The 15,052-nt window shown below is 38.7% G+C and overlaps 1 protein-coding gene across 3 annotated transcripts in view; it reads left to right on the plus strand.

Annotated features, from left to right (window-relative positions):
* The window catches only part of STRN3 (striatin 3), an 83,275-nt gene that overhangs the window by 28,408 nt on the left and 39,815 nt on the right, over positions 1–15,052 (plus strand). For all 3 annotated transcript variants that reach the window (XM_040970244.1, XM_040970243.1, XM_040970245.1), the window contains exons 4-6: positions 4,401–4,482; positions 7,838–8,011; positions 14,675–14,804. In XM_040970244.1, coding sequence (XP_040826178.1) covers positions 4,401–4,482; positions 7,838–8,011; positions 14,675–14,804 — 386 coding nt within the window. The remainder of the gene's footprint in view (positions 1–4,400; positions 4,483–7,837; positions 8,012–14,674; positions 14,805–15,052) is intronic.

Raw genomic sequence — 15,052 nt, forward strand, 5'->3', positions numbered from 1 at the left:
TTGGTTTTTAGTTTAGTAAATTCATACTGTTCAGTTGATTTGCTTTTGGTCTTTTTCAGTTTTTTTTTTTTTTTTAATTTTTAATACAACAGAACACTTATTTTCTTTTACTTGTCACATGTATCAAATCAAGAGACCCAAATAGGAGTGAGTTTTCTTTGGTCCTTTTCAGTGATGGCAAAGGCTTATTCTGGTGCCAGGGAGTGATTTTATGATCCCTTTCTTGGGAAAGCTACAATAAATGGAAAAGATGGATGGTATATATTTTGAGTCATGTTTACTACTGTAGTATCATTGCAGTTAGAGGAAGTACCCTGGCTTTGGCAGAAAAACTTCATGTATTCAGAGGTTTTCTTAGGTTGATTGTTTTTGTTTTTAAAATTTATTTTTACTTGAATGGGAGAGTTATAGAGAGAAGTAAGGAGGAAAGACAAAGTGATCCTCCCAGTGGCCACAGCGGCTGGAGCTGAGCCTTTGAGAAGCCAGAAGCCAGGAGCTTCTTTAAAGTTTCCCAGATGGACACAGGGGCCCACAGACTTGAGCCATCCTTTACTGCTTTGCTAGGCTGTAAGCAGAGAGCTGGATCAGAAATTCCTTGTCTTTCTAGTGCAACAAGAATATTCAGAAAGTAAATGTTTACTTTCTAGAACTAGTGGTCTGTCCCTGAGCTAGTTCAGAGAATTAATTGGCTAGCTGGTCTCATTGCGTATTTGTATAAAGCAACACTATTTGCAAGTAAATCTTTCCTGCCTACAATGGAAGTTTTGGGCAGACAGGTTTGTTTTTGTTGTTAGGTAGTAAAACTTCCTCAAGTTGATAAATCAATCCTTGGATGTGCAGAAGACACAATAGCAACAAAGTGAAATATTTTTCCTTCTGTTGAAAAGCTTTTCAGGATATTTAATGGAAAACAAAGCGAACATGGACGAAAACATACCATACAAAAAAATTCTAAATTTTACTGTATATCAGATATTGTATGGAGAGAAGTATTAAATGAGCAGTATTGCCTTTTGTTATCTCCAAACAATTTAATGTTAAAAAAATGAGAAAAAAAACTGATTTGACAATACAAGATACCAAGTGTTTATACTTTTTCTTTTTAACAAAATATTTTTGTCAGGATATTTCAAAAACTTTGTGGAAAATGGAGTTAAAAGATAAATACTTTTGGTGCAGAAGCTTTGTGAAATCCATACATAGAAGGGATCTTCAGAAAGTTCTTGGAAAATGCGTATTATATAAATGCATAATATGAAGAACTAGACACTCGAGTAAATTTATGTTTCAATTAGTTTAGAACCTTATTTTCTCTACATTTTTAAGACAGTCCAGTAGAAAAATGAGTAGAAGACCTGAGAAGGCATTCCATGAAAGACTATCCAGATGGTCAGTTAACATGGAATGATGTTCAGTTTTATTGGTTGTGGAGGAAATACAAGTTAAATCAAGAATGGAATCCAAGTAGATACTTAATGGTATCAAATGTTCATAAGGATGTGGAGCAATAGAAAGATTGAAAATTGATAAACCTTCTCTGAAAGTAATTTGGTAGCATTGCTAAAGCAGACATAGCATTCATATCAAGTGTCTAAGTAAAGCCATACCTCAAAATATATGCATGCTTTCACAGTAAGGCTTTTACAAGAATGCTTGTAGACTCATTATTTATAGTGGGAAAAAATCAAGAAACTTCTGGAACATCCTTTAGCCATTAGAATGGTTAAATGTACTTTGATGGCGTAACATTACAGAATGCTATTTAGTAGTGAAAATGGGTGAATTACAGTTAAACTTGACAACTTAGGTGAATCACAGAAAATTAAATATTACTAGAAACTATCAAATGCAAAATTTATTATAGTTTACAAATCAGGAAAGCATTGATACCATCTTGGAGTGGCTAGTTACTGGAATAGAGCACAAGCAAAACTTTTGGGTAATGTTTTATATCTTCATCTAGGTACTGGTTGAATGAATGTTTTCACAAATTGATTAAGCTGTGGACTTAATGTGAGTGTGGTTCAAGAATATTCTTAGCAACATCATTTAATAGCTTAAAAAGGAAGCTAACTCCATCATTAGAATAAATAGTTACATACTTTCCATTGGATATTATACACTCATTTTTACATAATGTGTGTTGCTATTGATAGAATGTTTAAGGTAATAGCTTACTGGGGTCGGCATGATGCCTCAGTTGGCTAATCCTGCCCTTGCAAACCTGAGATTGCATATGGACACTGGTTTGAGTACTGGCTACTCCACTTTCCATCCAGCTTCCTGCTTGTGGCCTGGGAAAGCAGTGGAGGATGGTCTAACACCTTGGGCCCCTGCACCCACATGGGAGACCCAGAAGAGGCTCTTGACTCCTGCCTTTGGATCGGCTCAGCTCTGGCCATTGCTGCCACTTGGAGAGTGAATTTTTATTAGGTTTGTTTATTCTATTTGAAAGGTAGAGAAGAGGGTCTCAGAAATCATTTTTTTTTTAAAGATTTGTTTTTATTGGAAAGACAGCTCACGTTTATGTGGAGAAGTAGAATGTGATTCTTCTCTCCCCAATCCCCCTGCACCCCAAATGATTGCAGCAGTCGCAGCTGAGACAGGCCAAAGTTAGGTGCCGGTAGCTTCTCTAACTCCCACGTGTGTGGTGGGGGTCCTTACACTTGGGGTGACTATCTGCTGGTTTTCCCAGGTTATTAGCAGGGAAATGAATTGGAAGGTGCAGCAGCCAGGGTGCAAAGAGCTATCCAAATGGGATACTGACACCTCAGGTGGTGTCTTAACTTACTGCCCCACTACACTGGCACCCGCAGTTTTATTTTTATATTCTTTTTTTCTCCTCATGATTATGTATATTTGTTATTAAACATAAAATGTTGTAAGAAATTACAAAGTGAAAAATGAACAAAACTAGTTAGACTGCATTGTCATAATTGTTTCTTTAGAGAAATAATAAAATATGGATTTATAAAAGTAATGTTTGCAGGGGATATTTGAAATTCGACCAGTTATTAACTAACTCTGAGGAGTCTAGAAGTCTAACAACTGTGATTAATTCTGTGTAGGGTTTAATCTGCTACACTCCAGGATTTTTCAATGTGTTTATTTTGTTCTGCTGATTGTTATTTAAGAAGCAGAGAGAAAGGGAAATCTCCCATATGCTGGTTCATCCCTCTTGGCCTGCAATGGCCCTGGGCAAAGCCAGTAGCTGGAAATTGAATCCAGATGTCTGGATAGGTGGTAGGGACCTGACCACTTGAGCCATCACTGCTGTCTTGTAGGGTTTACACCAGCAGGAAGCTCGAATCAGGAGCTGGAGCTTGGGAGTAGAACCCAAGCAGGCTTATGTGGGATGCAGGCTTACATGGGATACAGGCATCCTTTTTTTTTTTTTTTTTAAGATTTATTTGCTTCCTGGGAAGGCAAGAGATAGAGAGGGGGAACACAAAGAGTGGTGTGCGTCTGCTGGTGCATTCTCCAAATGGCTGGGAAGGTCAGGCTGGTCTGCAGCTAGGAGCTTCCTTCAGGTCTTCCACATGGGTCTCCCTCAAGGAGGTGGGTCATCTTCCACTGTTCCCTGAGGCACTTTAGCTGAGAGATGGATTGAAAGTGGAGTGGCTGGAACAGGAACTGGCAGGATGCCATCACTGAAGGCAGTGGCTTTACCTACTACAGCATGGCGCTGTGCTAGGATGTGGGGATCTTAAGCCCTGAGTTACTTTTGCCTGTCTTTATTTTAATATTGGGAATTTACGAAAAATTATTTCTGTAGTATGCCAAGAAATAATTTAAAAGTTTTCTTTAAGGACCCTTGCTGAGAGCTTCACTCAACCTGTAATCATAGTTTTTAAAATTTGTTATGTGCCTGTACTTTCTGCCAGTAAAATAAGTGTAAACTACTTTCTGGTTTAGCTTTCAGTTCTGGAAATTAAATTAGCTAGTCCAATGTGAAGTCCATTGGCACAAAATCAAGATTAATTTAATAAAAGGATATGCCTACCTGATACCTTAGTTTTGATATTGACTATTTGATGTAATGCTGGTTTTTTAATTTCAGAGACATTTAAATTAGAATTGTGAGTGCTAAAAATTTAATTGTAGTAATATTTTATCTTACTGTTGGGGTCATTGACTTTTGAATTCCTGAAAATAAAAAGTGCATTTGGGCTCTTCCAATTTTAAATGGAGCAGGAAGTATGTTAAGTAATTTATTGGGGCAAGCATTTAAAATCAGTGACCCACAATAAATACTAAATGTCAATTCGTTGTTTTTCCTGTCCTTTATGAAGTATTTAGCCATGTCATTTGTATTAACATGCAAATTTATTCCTAAGAAAATTTCACAATATTTTCTAGAGCTGAAATAATGAACTTTTTTTTAAAAAAACATTTTTTAGAAGAAACCAAAGACACAGAGGCTCCCACAGCTCCTCAGAATAGCCAGTTAACGTGGAAGCAAGGCAGACAGCTGTTAAGACAGTAAGTAATGGTTCATCTTTTAGCTTTGCTTAAGGATTTAGGCATGCTTATGTTAAGACAACAAGTAAAACATTTAATTGTCATGGGACAATTTGTGTATTTTTCATAATACTGCTTTTTTTCTTTATAGAAATTTGGTTCTGTTTGAAGCTTATTTTCCGGGTTTCAGAAAAATCTTGCTTGCTTATTTATGGGATAGACTATCTTAAAGACTAGATGATTTTCAAAACCAGAACAAAAACAGCATAGACTTTATTCCTTGGAGTTTGCGGTTTCTCTGCAAAATTTGCGAAGTGGTTTATTTTTTTGTGTAAGAGTATAACTGGTTTAGGAATGATTTAACTGATTATCTGAAACTTTCTAGAAAGGCTTGCTTAGTCCTCCTTTAGCTGAATTTTTGAGGGACCTTTTCAGTTGAATTCTTCACTGTTTTGGGATTACTTTCAGTGCATATTTTAATTGTCTTATTTTTTCCTTTCCTTATAGTTTGGAAACTTTAAACATTGCGTGATACTCTGTGATTTATAATCATTCCACTACTCAATCTGGAAATCTTTACTTTTGCTTCAGCAACCTTGTAAAGTGTCACCAGACCTTCAGTTTTATTTTATCAACAAAATTAATGTACCTCTGTGATATTATGTCATCATGCATTTTCTTCTCTTTCCAGCTCGCTCTGTTTTTACCTTGATTTTAGATTCCTGACTACTTGATTTTTATCTTTATCCCTTTCCCTGTGGTTGCTTTTGTTTTTCTGTTTCCCTTGCTTGGCTTAGTACCCGGGATTTTCCCCCTTTTGCTTCTGACCTTTAGGGACTTCTGAACATTCTGTCTTTCACCGCTGTCCCACCCCACCATTCAGCAAAACCCTTGGCTCACTCTTATTTTCTGCTTGCATATCTAGTTAGCTTTTCATATGGTCTTATTAAAGTTGCATAATTTCTTATACAAATGTTGTAGAGATCCTTTCTCTGTAACCTCTTTCCCGTTGTCCTCAGTAGGTATTCTAAACTGTAGCACATCTAAACCCATTCTCCTGTGCTCTTATTATAGCGTTTCAGCCTCTGCTGCATTGAACCTATGAAGGTCCTTAGAAGAGAACTTGATTAATGTTTTGCTTTCCTTTCCGTAGATTTATTTTTAAATCTGTTAATATATTTAGCATCTCACTTGATGTGTCTTTCTTATATTCTGTTTAAAAAGACATTAAACCAGACTCTTACTGTGACTAGAAGGTGAACTAAATAGTAAATTATTGACTGGAAGGAGGAAAGAGTAGAATTTACAGTCAATGTGAAAAATGAAAAGTGAGGAGCTCAAGAGCGAGGGCAACTTGGTTGACCTCACAGAGACTGGAAACACGCAGGATATGTTTTTTTTTTGTTTTTTTTACTGATTCTCTTCTCTGCGTCAATGTTACTGTTATTCTTTTCTATTGAAAGTTACTGTTTTGTATGTGGCAGAGATAAAATAGGAATCCCCCTATTTTATCTTGAACAACATTTAAGAATTAAAATTGGCCTCACTTTATCAAAATGATTTCTGTGGATTACTCATTTTTACCTGGTTTATATAAAATCTTGATAGTTCATTCCAGACTATGTAGGGTGCCATAGCAATCATTCTCCAGAAAAGAGAATTCCTTTACAAAACCCACAACTATTTTAATTATTCTAAAGGCACAGTTAGAGAACGAGAGATTCCCTGAATGTTCTCAGTGGGCAGAGCTGGGCCAGACCAAAGCCAGGAGCCTCAGTTCTCTTCCTAGTCTCTCATGTGGGACCAGGGACTTGGTCTGTCTGCCACTGTTTTCCCAGGCACATTAACTGGGAGCTAGATTGGAAGTGGCCCATCAAGACTTGAATGGGTGTCCAAGTGGAATGCTGGCATTGCAGGCGATGCCGCTTTTCACTGTACCACAACACTAACCCCAGATTGCATTTTTTAGAAGAAGAATAGGTAGAGCTATAGAGAAAGGAGTTAAACAATATTTTGTCATTCTCGTATAATGCCTTGATTTGTATACTTTTTTCATCATTTTCCTCCGACTTCAGAGCCTGACTCATTAAGGATAATGTATCAGTACATACAGTCTTCCTCCTTTTTATTTCTTAGATATCTAGTCTGTTTGCATTTTGATGGTCTCGTGAAGCTGCTGTCACAAATAGTAGACCTTGTTTTGTTCAAATTTTATATCTGAAATATTTGACATTAACTTCCTTTTTGAAACTATTTTTCTTCCTCTATAACTTTCTTGCTGTTGTTTCCTCTGATTTCTTAAATATCTTCATTTTCCTTGCAGCTTCTCTTGTTCTAGCTTTTTAAATGCCTGTATCTCTGGGCTTCCACTTCTTAGGCCAGGCCTCTGCAACTTCACTTATATCTATGATTTCAAACATTTCCAGAGTAACTACTCAAATCTGTCTACCCAGTTCAGTCTCTTCTGGGCTTTGACCTGTCTGTTTCCTTATAAACGTTGTCACTTGATGCTTTTCTGTGAACTGTCTGATAGATATTCTGTAAAACTTGATTCTGGCTCTTCAGTTCTCCATTTTAGTGAATGGAGCCATCAGTCAGCTCTACAAGCCAGAAGCCTGAAAATTGTTTGGAATTCTTACAACTTCATTTTTTTGTTCACTAAGCACATACATTATGGATCTTGTTTATTTTCTCATTTTGTTTTTTAATCTGCTAGTGTTCTAACCAGTCTTGTGGTCTTTAGCTTGTGCCTGAAATTTTATTGTCTGCTAGCAGTATTTAAGGTTTTTTCAAGTATCATTTTTCATACTTGGTCATAAAAGCCATTCACAACTTTGTGTATTGGTATCTCACCCTTTTCTTCTTTCCATTCTCATCCTTGATGCCAGAGTAAGTACTTTGGTTTAAATATAGAGAAAGCTTGAAAGCCAGAGGACTAGATGAATACAGTGAAATATTAGATCCTTGAAAGAATTAATGTGTCCATCAACCTTAGGATGGGAACTGTGGATTTAAACTTTTGTTACTCTTCTGACATCCAGTTCTGATTCTCTGTCACTCATTGTCAATTAAGAGATACATGTACATATTTCTCTCATCAATTCCCATAGGCTTTTTAAAGCAATAGAACTTTGTAGATTTTGGTATAATTGGACCTGTATCAGTGTTAGCAATGCTATCTGCTGTCTTAACTTTTGATTTTTAATTGACATCATTCTATTAGGATTGAAACTAGTGTGTAGAGAAGAAGATAATGAGACAAAGGAAGAAAATATAGTTTGTGAGATTGAATTTTCCTGAAAATCCTTTATAGAATTTTGAGTTGAACAAGTGCTAACAGGATATGAATGTTAATATTTAAAATTTTCTCTTATAGGTATCTTCAGGAAGTAGGATATACAGATACAATATTAGATGTACGGTCTCAGCGGGTAAGGTCATTACTTGGACTTTCTAATTCAGAACCAAATGGATCAGTAGAAACAAAGAATTTAGAACAAATCCTGAATGGAGGTGAATCTCCTAAACACAAAGGACAAGAAATCAAAAGGTAGGATTTATATCTGAAGGTTAATGCAGTGTATGTAACAGGTGGCTTCAATCTCTTTAGCTTATTGCAATGTGTAGCACTTATTTTTTGTGATTTTTAAAAAAAGATTTACTTATTTTTATTACAAAGTCAGATATACAGAGAGGAAGAGAGACAGAGAGGAAGATCTTCCATCTGATGATTCTCTCCCCAATGACTGCAACGGCCAGTGCTGCGCCGATCCGAAGCCAGGAGCCTCTTCTAGGTCACCCACACAGTGCAGGGTCCCAAGGCTTTGGACTATCCTTGACTGCTTTCCCAGGTCACAGGCAGGGAGCTGGATGGGAAGTGGGGCTGCCGGGACTACAACTGGTGCCCATATGGGATCCCAGGGCATTCAAGGCGACGATTTTAGCCACTAGGCCACCTTGCCGGGCCCCACAATTAGTTTTTTTTTTTTTTAAGAAGATTTATGTATTATTTATTTTTGTTGGAAAGTCAGACACACAGAGAAAATGTTCCTATGTCCAATGGTTCTCTCCACAAGCAGCTGCAACAGCCGGAGCTGAGCCTGTTCCGAAGTCAGGAGACAGCAATTCTTTCTGGGTCTCCCACACAGGTATAGAGTGCTGAAGCCCACGGCCGTACTTGATCTCCCTCTCAGGCTACAAGCAAGGAGCTGTACGGGAAACGAGGCTGCCGGGACACGAACTGTTGCCTGTATGGAATCCCAGCACGTCCAAGGCTAGGACCCCAACCACCAGGCTAGCTCTCCGGACCCTGCAATTAGTTTTCAACATAAATTTGAAGGATTTGGGAATAAAGCGTTCAGAATACAGCACCTATTTTCTTGATATATCTGCTTAATTTCTGCGTGACTTAACCCCAGCAATGTTGGTTTTTTGAACCAGAACGTGGAAGATCTTTCTCTTTATATCTGTGTCCATCTTTCTGGAGCTTTTATTTCCAAATATCAAGGTCTTTTTTTTTTTTTTTTTTTTTAAAGAAAAATCAGATATGTGGCAGTAGTGGCACTGTGGTGTAGATGCTTAGGCCCCCTCTCTGAGTCACTGGCATCTTACTTGGACACTGTACCTACAAGTGACACTTCCAGTACTGTGCTGTCCTTGGACTGGAATGAAGAAATAAGCTTAAATTGCCAAGAGAACTGTAAATGACTTCTCGGGTGCTAGTTGGCCGTCTCGACTAAATGCTGGGATACACTGTCAGAGGAGATTCTTTGTTGTTAATGATTTACTATTCAGAATGAATCCTGAGGGAAAATTGCTCACTTCTGTTTCAGAGCATACCTTTTGTGTGTGTGTGTGTGTGTGTGTGTGTGTGTGGATAAGATTATTTATTTCCACATTTTTTCCCTCTATGTCTATGTGGGGTAAAGGGGGGAGATAAAAAGAGAAGCCCCAGCTAGTCTCCCACCCATCCCAGGTTCAGAGCATACCCTTTTAAATGTCTTTAGACTTGTCTTCTATAATTCATTATAACCCCAAACTACCTGGAAGTTGCTCCCTGACAAGCTATTACACATCTCTGGTAAATCCTGCTTAATGTAAAGGATATGCAGAGTTCTCATACCTCATCATGATGTTATCTAAGCAGCCAGCTCATGTGACCTGATTTAAACTTCCAGAAACCCCACTTCCCACCAAACTGAAAGATTCAAAGACAAAGGACATTTATCAGCCAAGAGTGTGACACTGTCTTCGCATCTAGTGTGTAGTCGTGTCTGTGCTCTGGGATGGATACTGTCTGATGTCTGTCTGTCATTGATGGCACTGCAGAACTAGTCAGTTCTCATCTATAACCATTACTTTGCTAGTGCTGGTTTGTGCTGAGAGAACATGCTAGTTTACTGCACCTGTCCTGTAAAAGACTTGATTCTTTCAAATTTTAGGGGTAAATTAGGTGGTTAATTTAAAGAACTTTCAATGTTGCCTTTACATCAGATTAAAATATAACTTCTTTCAGAAGGGTAATAGATGCACTGATTCATAGTAAAAATCTTGGTTTTAGCTTAAAAAAAAGAAAAAGAAAATATGTGGCAGTACTGGCAGTGTGTAGCTGCTTAAGTCTCCTCTCTGAGTCACTGGCATCCTATTTGGACACTGGTTCAAATCTCAGCTGCACCACTTCTGCTTGAGTTCCCTCTCATGGTCTGGGAAAACAGAGCATGGGCCAGATGTCTTGGCCCTGCACCCATGTGAGAGACCTGGAAGAAGCTCCTGGCTCTTGGCTTAGCCCAGGTTGTTTGGGGATTGAACCAGCAGATAGGAGATTGATTCTCTCTTGCTTTGACTCTACCTTTCAAATAGAAAATAAATAAATAAATCTTTAAAAATTGTATGTAATAGATATAGTTTCTAGTAATCTTAGAAGCCATCGGTAAAATCTCTGAAAGTGAATTAAGATTGAAAAGAGAATAATTAGTTGCCAGTTCAAGAAGATCAACATTTTTCTAGGAGTTTCAGAACAGAAGAAGAGATAAAATGATATTTAAATATTTTTAAAGTAGTAATAATATAAGAACTTTTCAGAATACATTTCCAAAGATGATTCCAGGTTGAAAAGATTCTCAAATAATGTATATAAATAATGGGAAAAGATTTTATAGGTAGGCCATGATCATAGGCACTAAACTTACAGTGCTCAGGAAAGCAGCACGAGTTTTACCAAGCGTTTGGGCTCTGCACCCTCGTGGATGTAGTGGATGGAGTTCTAGACTCCTGGCTTTGGTCTGTATCAGCCCTGGCTGTTTCAGCCATTTGGGAAGTGAACCAGCACATCAAAGAACTCTTCTGTTTCTCTCTGTTTTCTCTCCCTCTTCGCCTCTCTTCCTCCCTGTCACTCTTTCAAATAAACAAAATTTTAAAAATAAAAACATTTAAATCTGGGAGACATAGAGGAAGAATCCACTAACTCATTCTGTTGCCTGCAACAGCTATGGATTAGACCAGGCCACAGCCAGGAGCCTGAAATTCAACGTGGATCTCTCATGTGGTTGGCATGGACATAGGTTCTTGAGCCATCACTGCCTGCTTTGTGGGGTTAGCAGGAATGTGAAATGAGAAGCAGAGTCATGCCTCAAACTCAGGCATTCTCAGAGAGTGCAGATAGGGCTCCCGAGCAGCATCTGCATCCCTCGGCTCAGTGCATGTCCCCATCTTTATATTCTCTAACAGTGTCTCTCGTTCATAATTTTAGTGAAATGTAGTGCAGCAGTTCTTCAGTGGATTGTACTTTACTTAACTTTTAAGGCTGTGCTGTGTGTGTGTATTGCTGTGATTAAGTGTGCTTTTTAAAGATTTATTTATTTTGAAAGAGTTATAGAAGGAGGAAGAGACAGACTTTCTATTCCCTGGTTCACTCCCCAGATTGCTGCAAGGATCAGTGCTGAGCCAAGCCAAAGATGGGAGCCAGGAGCTTCATTGGGATCTCCTGTGTGGGTGTCAAGAGCCCAAATACTTGGAGCGCATATATATGTTTTATTTGAAAACCAGATTTTTAGAGATATACTTGTAACATATGCTTTTTATTTGAAAAGCAGATTTTAGAGAAATAAGATAGATACTCCATCTGCTGGTTTATTCCCTATGAGGCTGCAACAGCTGGAACTGAGCTGATCCAAAACTGAGAGCAAGGAGCTTCTGGGTGTCCCTATGTGGGTGCAGGGTGCCAAGGACTTGGGCCTTTCTCCTCTTCTTTCCCAGGCCATAATCAGAGAGTTGCATCGGAAGTGGAGTTGCCAGGACATGAACTGGGACCCATATAGGATACGGGCATTGCAAGTGACAGCTTCACCTGCGTCACCACAATGCCAACTCCTGAATGCTCTTTATAATAAAAGGTTTACTCACTTATTTGAAAGTCAGAGTTACAGAGTGAGAGAGTTACGGAGTGAGACAGAAAGAGAGGGAGAGAGATGATCTCTTACCCTGCTGATTCTTTCCCTAGTGGGCAGTGCAATGGCATTCCAGAGCTGGGAGCCAAGAGCTTCATTGCAGTCTCCCATTTGGTGGCAGAGACCCAAACACTTGGATCATTTTGTGCTGCTTTTGCCAGGCCATTAACAGGGAGCGGATCAGAAATGGAGCTGAAAAACACAAACCAGCACCTGTATAGGCTCCTGGCATTGAAATAACATCAACCTCTATGCAAGTCACAGCAATACTCATTTGTCCGAGGTCAAAACAAAAATATCGTTAGAAATAAAAATACTGTTTTTATCAGTTTTTATTGATGTACCAAATATTAAGTTACGTACAAATTTCAAGCTGGGTGTTGTGGTAGGCTTCATTATTTTTACTAATTTGCATTTGTGTAAATTGTGCCTTTTCCGCATTCAGTCTTTACGTTTTTCCTTTATACAGTGTGCTGGTTTAGCTGGTACAGTAGACTCATTAAAATCCTGTGTCATGTTAAAATGTTATTAGAGGGTCTGGCGTGATGTCACAGTGGTTAAGGTCCTGGCCTTGCAAATCCGGGATCCCATATGGGCGCCAGTTCTTATCCTGGCATCCCCACTTCCCATCCAGCTCCCTGCCTGTGGCCTGGGAAAGCAGTTGAGGATGGCCCAAAGCTTTGGGACCCTGCACCCGCGTGGAAGACCCAGAAGAGGCTCCTGGCTTCGGATCGGCGTGGCATCGACCGTTGCGCTCACTTGGGGAGTGAATCATGGGACACAAGATCTTCCTCTCTGTCTCTCCTCTCTGTATATCTGCTTTTCCAATAAATAAAAAAAATCTTTTAAAAAATGTTATTAGAAAATAGTTTTTATTATTTTTGTTTTCTTAATATTTACTAAGAAAGAAAACCAGTTGGGAAAGAGGAGGAAAATTCCTGAATTTTTGATAGTTTTTCTTTGTATTATCATCTCTTCTTGAGTTGTTAGTATGCATGCTTAACATCATCATTTATCATTTGCAGGTTAGAAACTTGTGATGGAAGTTTTAAGTGCCTTGTCCAAATTCAAGTAACCAGACAGTGGCAGAACAGAGACTTGATTCTGATAGTCTGTGTAGTTTAATATTGTCCTGTTTCATTGCTGCCTTTGTTGTTCAACCACGATACTAAAATGTTTTGGGGGACGTAGAGGAACTCAAATTAATTTCAAAAAGTGATTTGATGGAGATGGCATTATGGCATAGCTGGTTAAGCCATCGCATGTAATATTAGCATTCCATTTGGGTGCCTGTTGTAGTGTCAGCTGCTTCATTTCTGATCTACTGTCCTGCTGTTGTACTTGAGAAAGTTGAGGAATATGGTCCAAATCCTGCGGTTTCTGCCCCCATGTAGGAGATCCAGTTGGAGTTCCTGGCTCCTAGCTTCAGCCTGGCCTCAGCCTTTTGGAGCCATCTAAGGAATGAATCAAAGGATGGAAGATCTGTCTGTTCCTCTCTCTGTATAACTCTTAAGATAAATAAAATCTTTAAAAAAATAATTTAGGGCCCGGGGGCGTGGCCTAGTGGCTAAAGTCCTCGCCCTGAATGTGCCGGGATCCCATTTGGGTGCCGGTTCTAATCCCAGCAACTCCACTTCCCATCCAGCTCCCTGCTTGTGGCCTGGGAAAGCAGTTGAGGACGGCTCAAAGCCTTGGGACCCTGAACCTGCATGGGAGACCTGGAAGAGGTTCCTGGTTCCTGGCTTCAGATCAGCTCAGCTCTGGCTGTTGCGGTCACTTGGGGAGTGAATCATTGGACCGAAAATCTTCCTCTCTGTCTCTCCTCCTCTCTGTATAGCTATCTGACTTTGTAATAAAAATAAATAAATCTTTAAAAAAATGATTTAGGGAACAGGTAAAATAGGTTATAATTATTAGTTATTTAAGGAATTGTATGTAATTTTTAACAGATTAAGACCTTTTTTAAGATGAGAAAACTGACAAAGGATTTTAAATCTGGATAGCAATACTTTCATGTTACTGTCTTTGTTCTGAAACATTTGAGCCAAATTGTAAGAGGCTGTAGTTAAACAAAATGCTGATTTGGAAGTCACATTTGCGATGGCTTTGTTTTGAGAAATAATAGCATGTTTGAATGTGTTAACATCAAGTATTTTATTTCATAGCAGTGATTTCCTGAGATACGTTTGTCAGTATCCTTTGGAGAACTCACTCAGCAGGGAGAATCATTTCTATTCTAATTATAGAACATAAAAACTCTGAAAACATTCTTTTTTATGATGCATTATTAAAATGCCATTTGAATCTCTGCGAAGCTTTTAAGATCTTGTTATAAGATAAGATACCAGAAAAAAGGGTCCAGCAGGTAGCCTTGTGGCTAAAGTCCTTGCGTTGCATATGGGCACCGGTTCGTATCCTGGTTGCTCTACTTCCCTTTCTGCTTGTGACCCGGGAAAGCAGTAGAGGACAGCCCAAAGCCTTGGGATCCTGCACACACACGGAGACCCGGAGGAAACTCTTAGCTCCTTTGAATTGGCTCAGCTTCTTCTGTTGTGGGACTTGGGGAGTGGTCCAGCAGATGAAAGATCTTTTGCTTTGTTTCTCCTTCTCTGTGTAAATCTGAATTTCCAGTAGTGATAGATAGAGAGATAGTTAGGTAGGTAGGAAGATAGATAGATAAATAAAATTCAACTTTCATAATTAAAGAACCAGAAAAAATTAGAACCTGTAATTGGAATAGATATATTCATCTTTTTCCCTTCCTACAGGCCCTCTGGCGATGTTCTTGAGACGTTTAATTTCTTAGAAAATGCTGATGACAGTGATGAAGAAGAGGAAAATGACATGATTGAAGGCATCCCAGAAGGAAAGGACAAACATCGGATGAATAAACACAAAGTAGGAGGTTCATTTGATGTTCTTTTCAGCTGTGTACTCATGTATGTGATATTTTTTAAGTTACATCAGGAGTGAATGATCATTTTTATTTTAGCATGTCACTTGAAAGTCTTTAAGATTTGTGTATTTGAAAGGCAGAGTAGGGAGAAAGAGGTGAAGATAGAGAAATCTTCCATCTGTTGATTTACTCACCAAGTGGCCACAGTGCCAACGGCTGGGTGAAAGCAGAGCTAGGTGCTTCATTCAGG

This window comes from Ochotona curzoniae, unplaced genomic scaffold (genome assembly GCF_017591425.1).
Source record: "Ochotona curzoniae isolate NIBS_2020 unplaced genomic scaffold, NIBS_Ocur_1.0 scaffold_4701, whole genome shotgun sequence".
NCBI lineage: Eukaryota > Metazoa > Chordata > Mammalia > Lagomorpha > Ochotonidae > Ochotona > Ochotona curzoniae.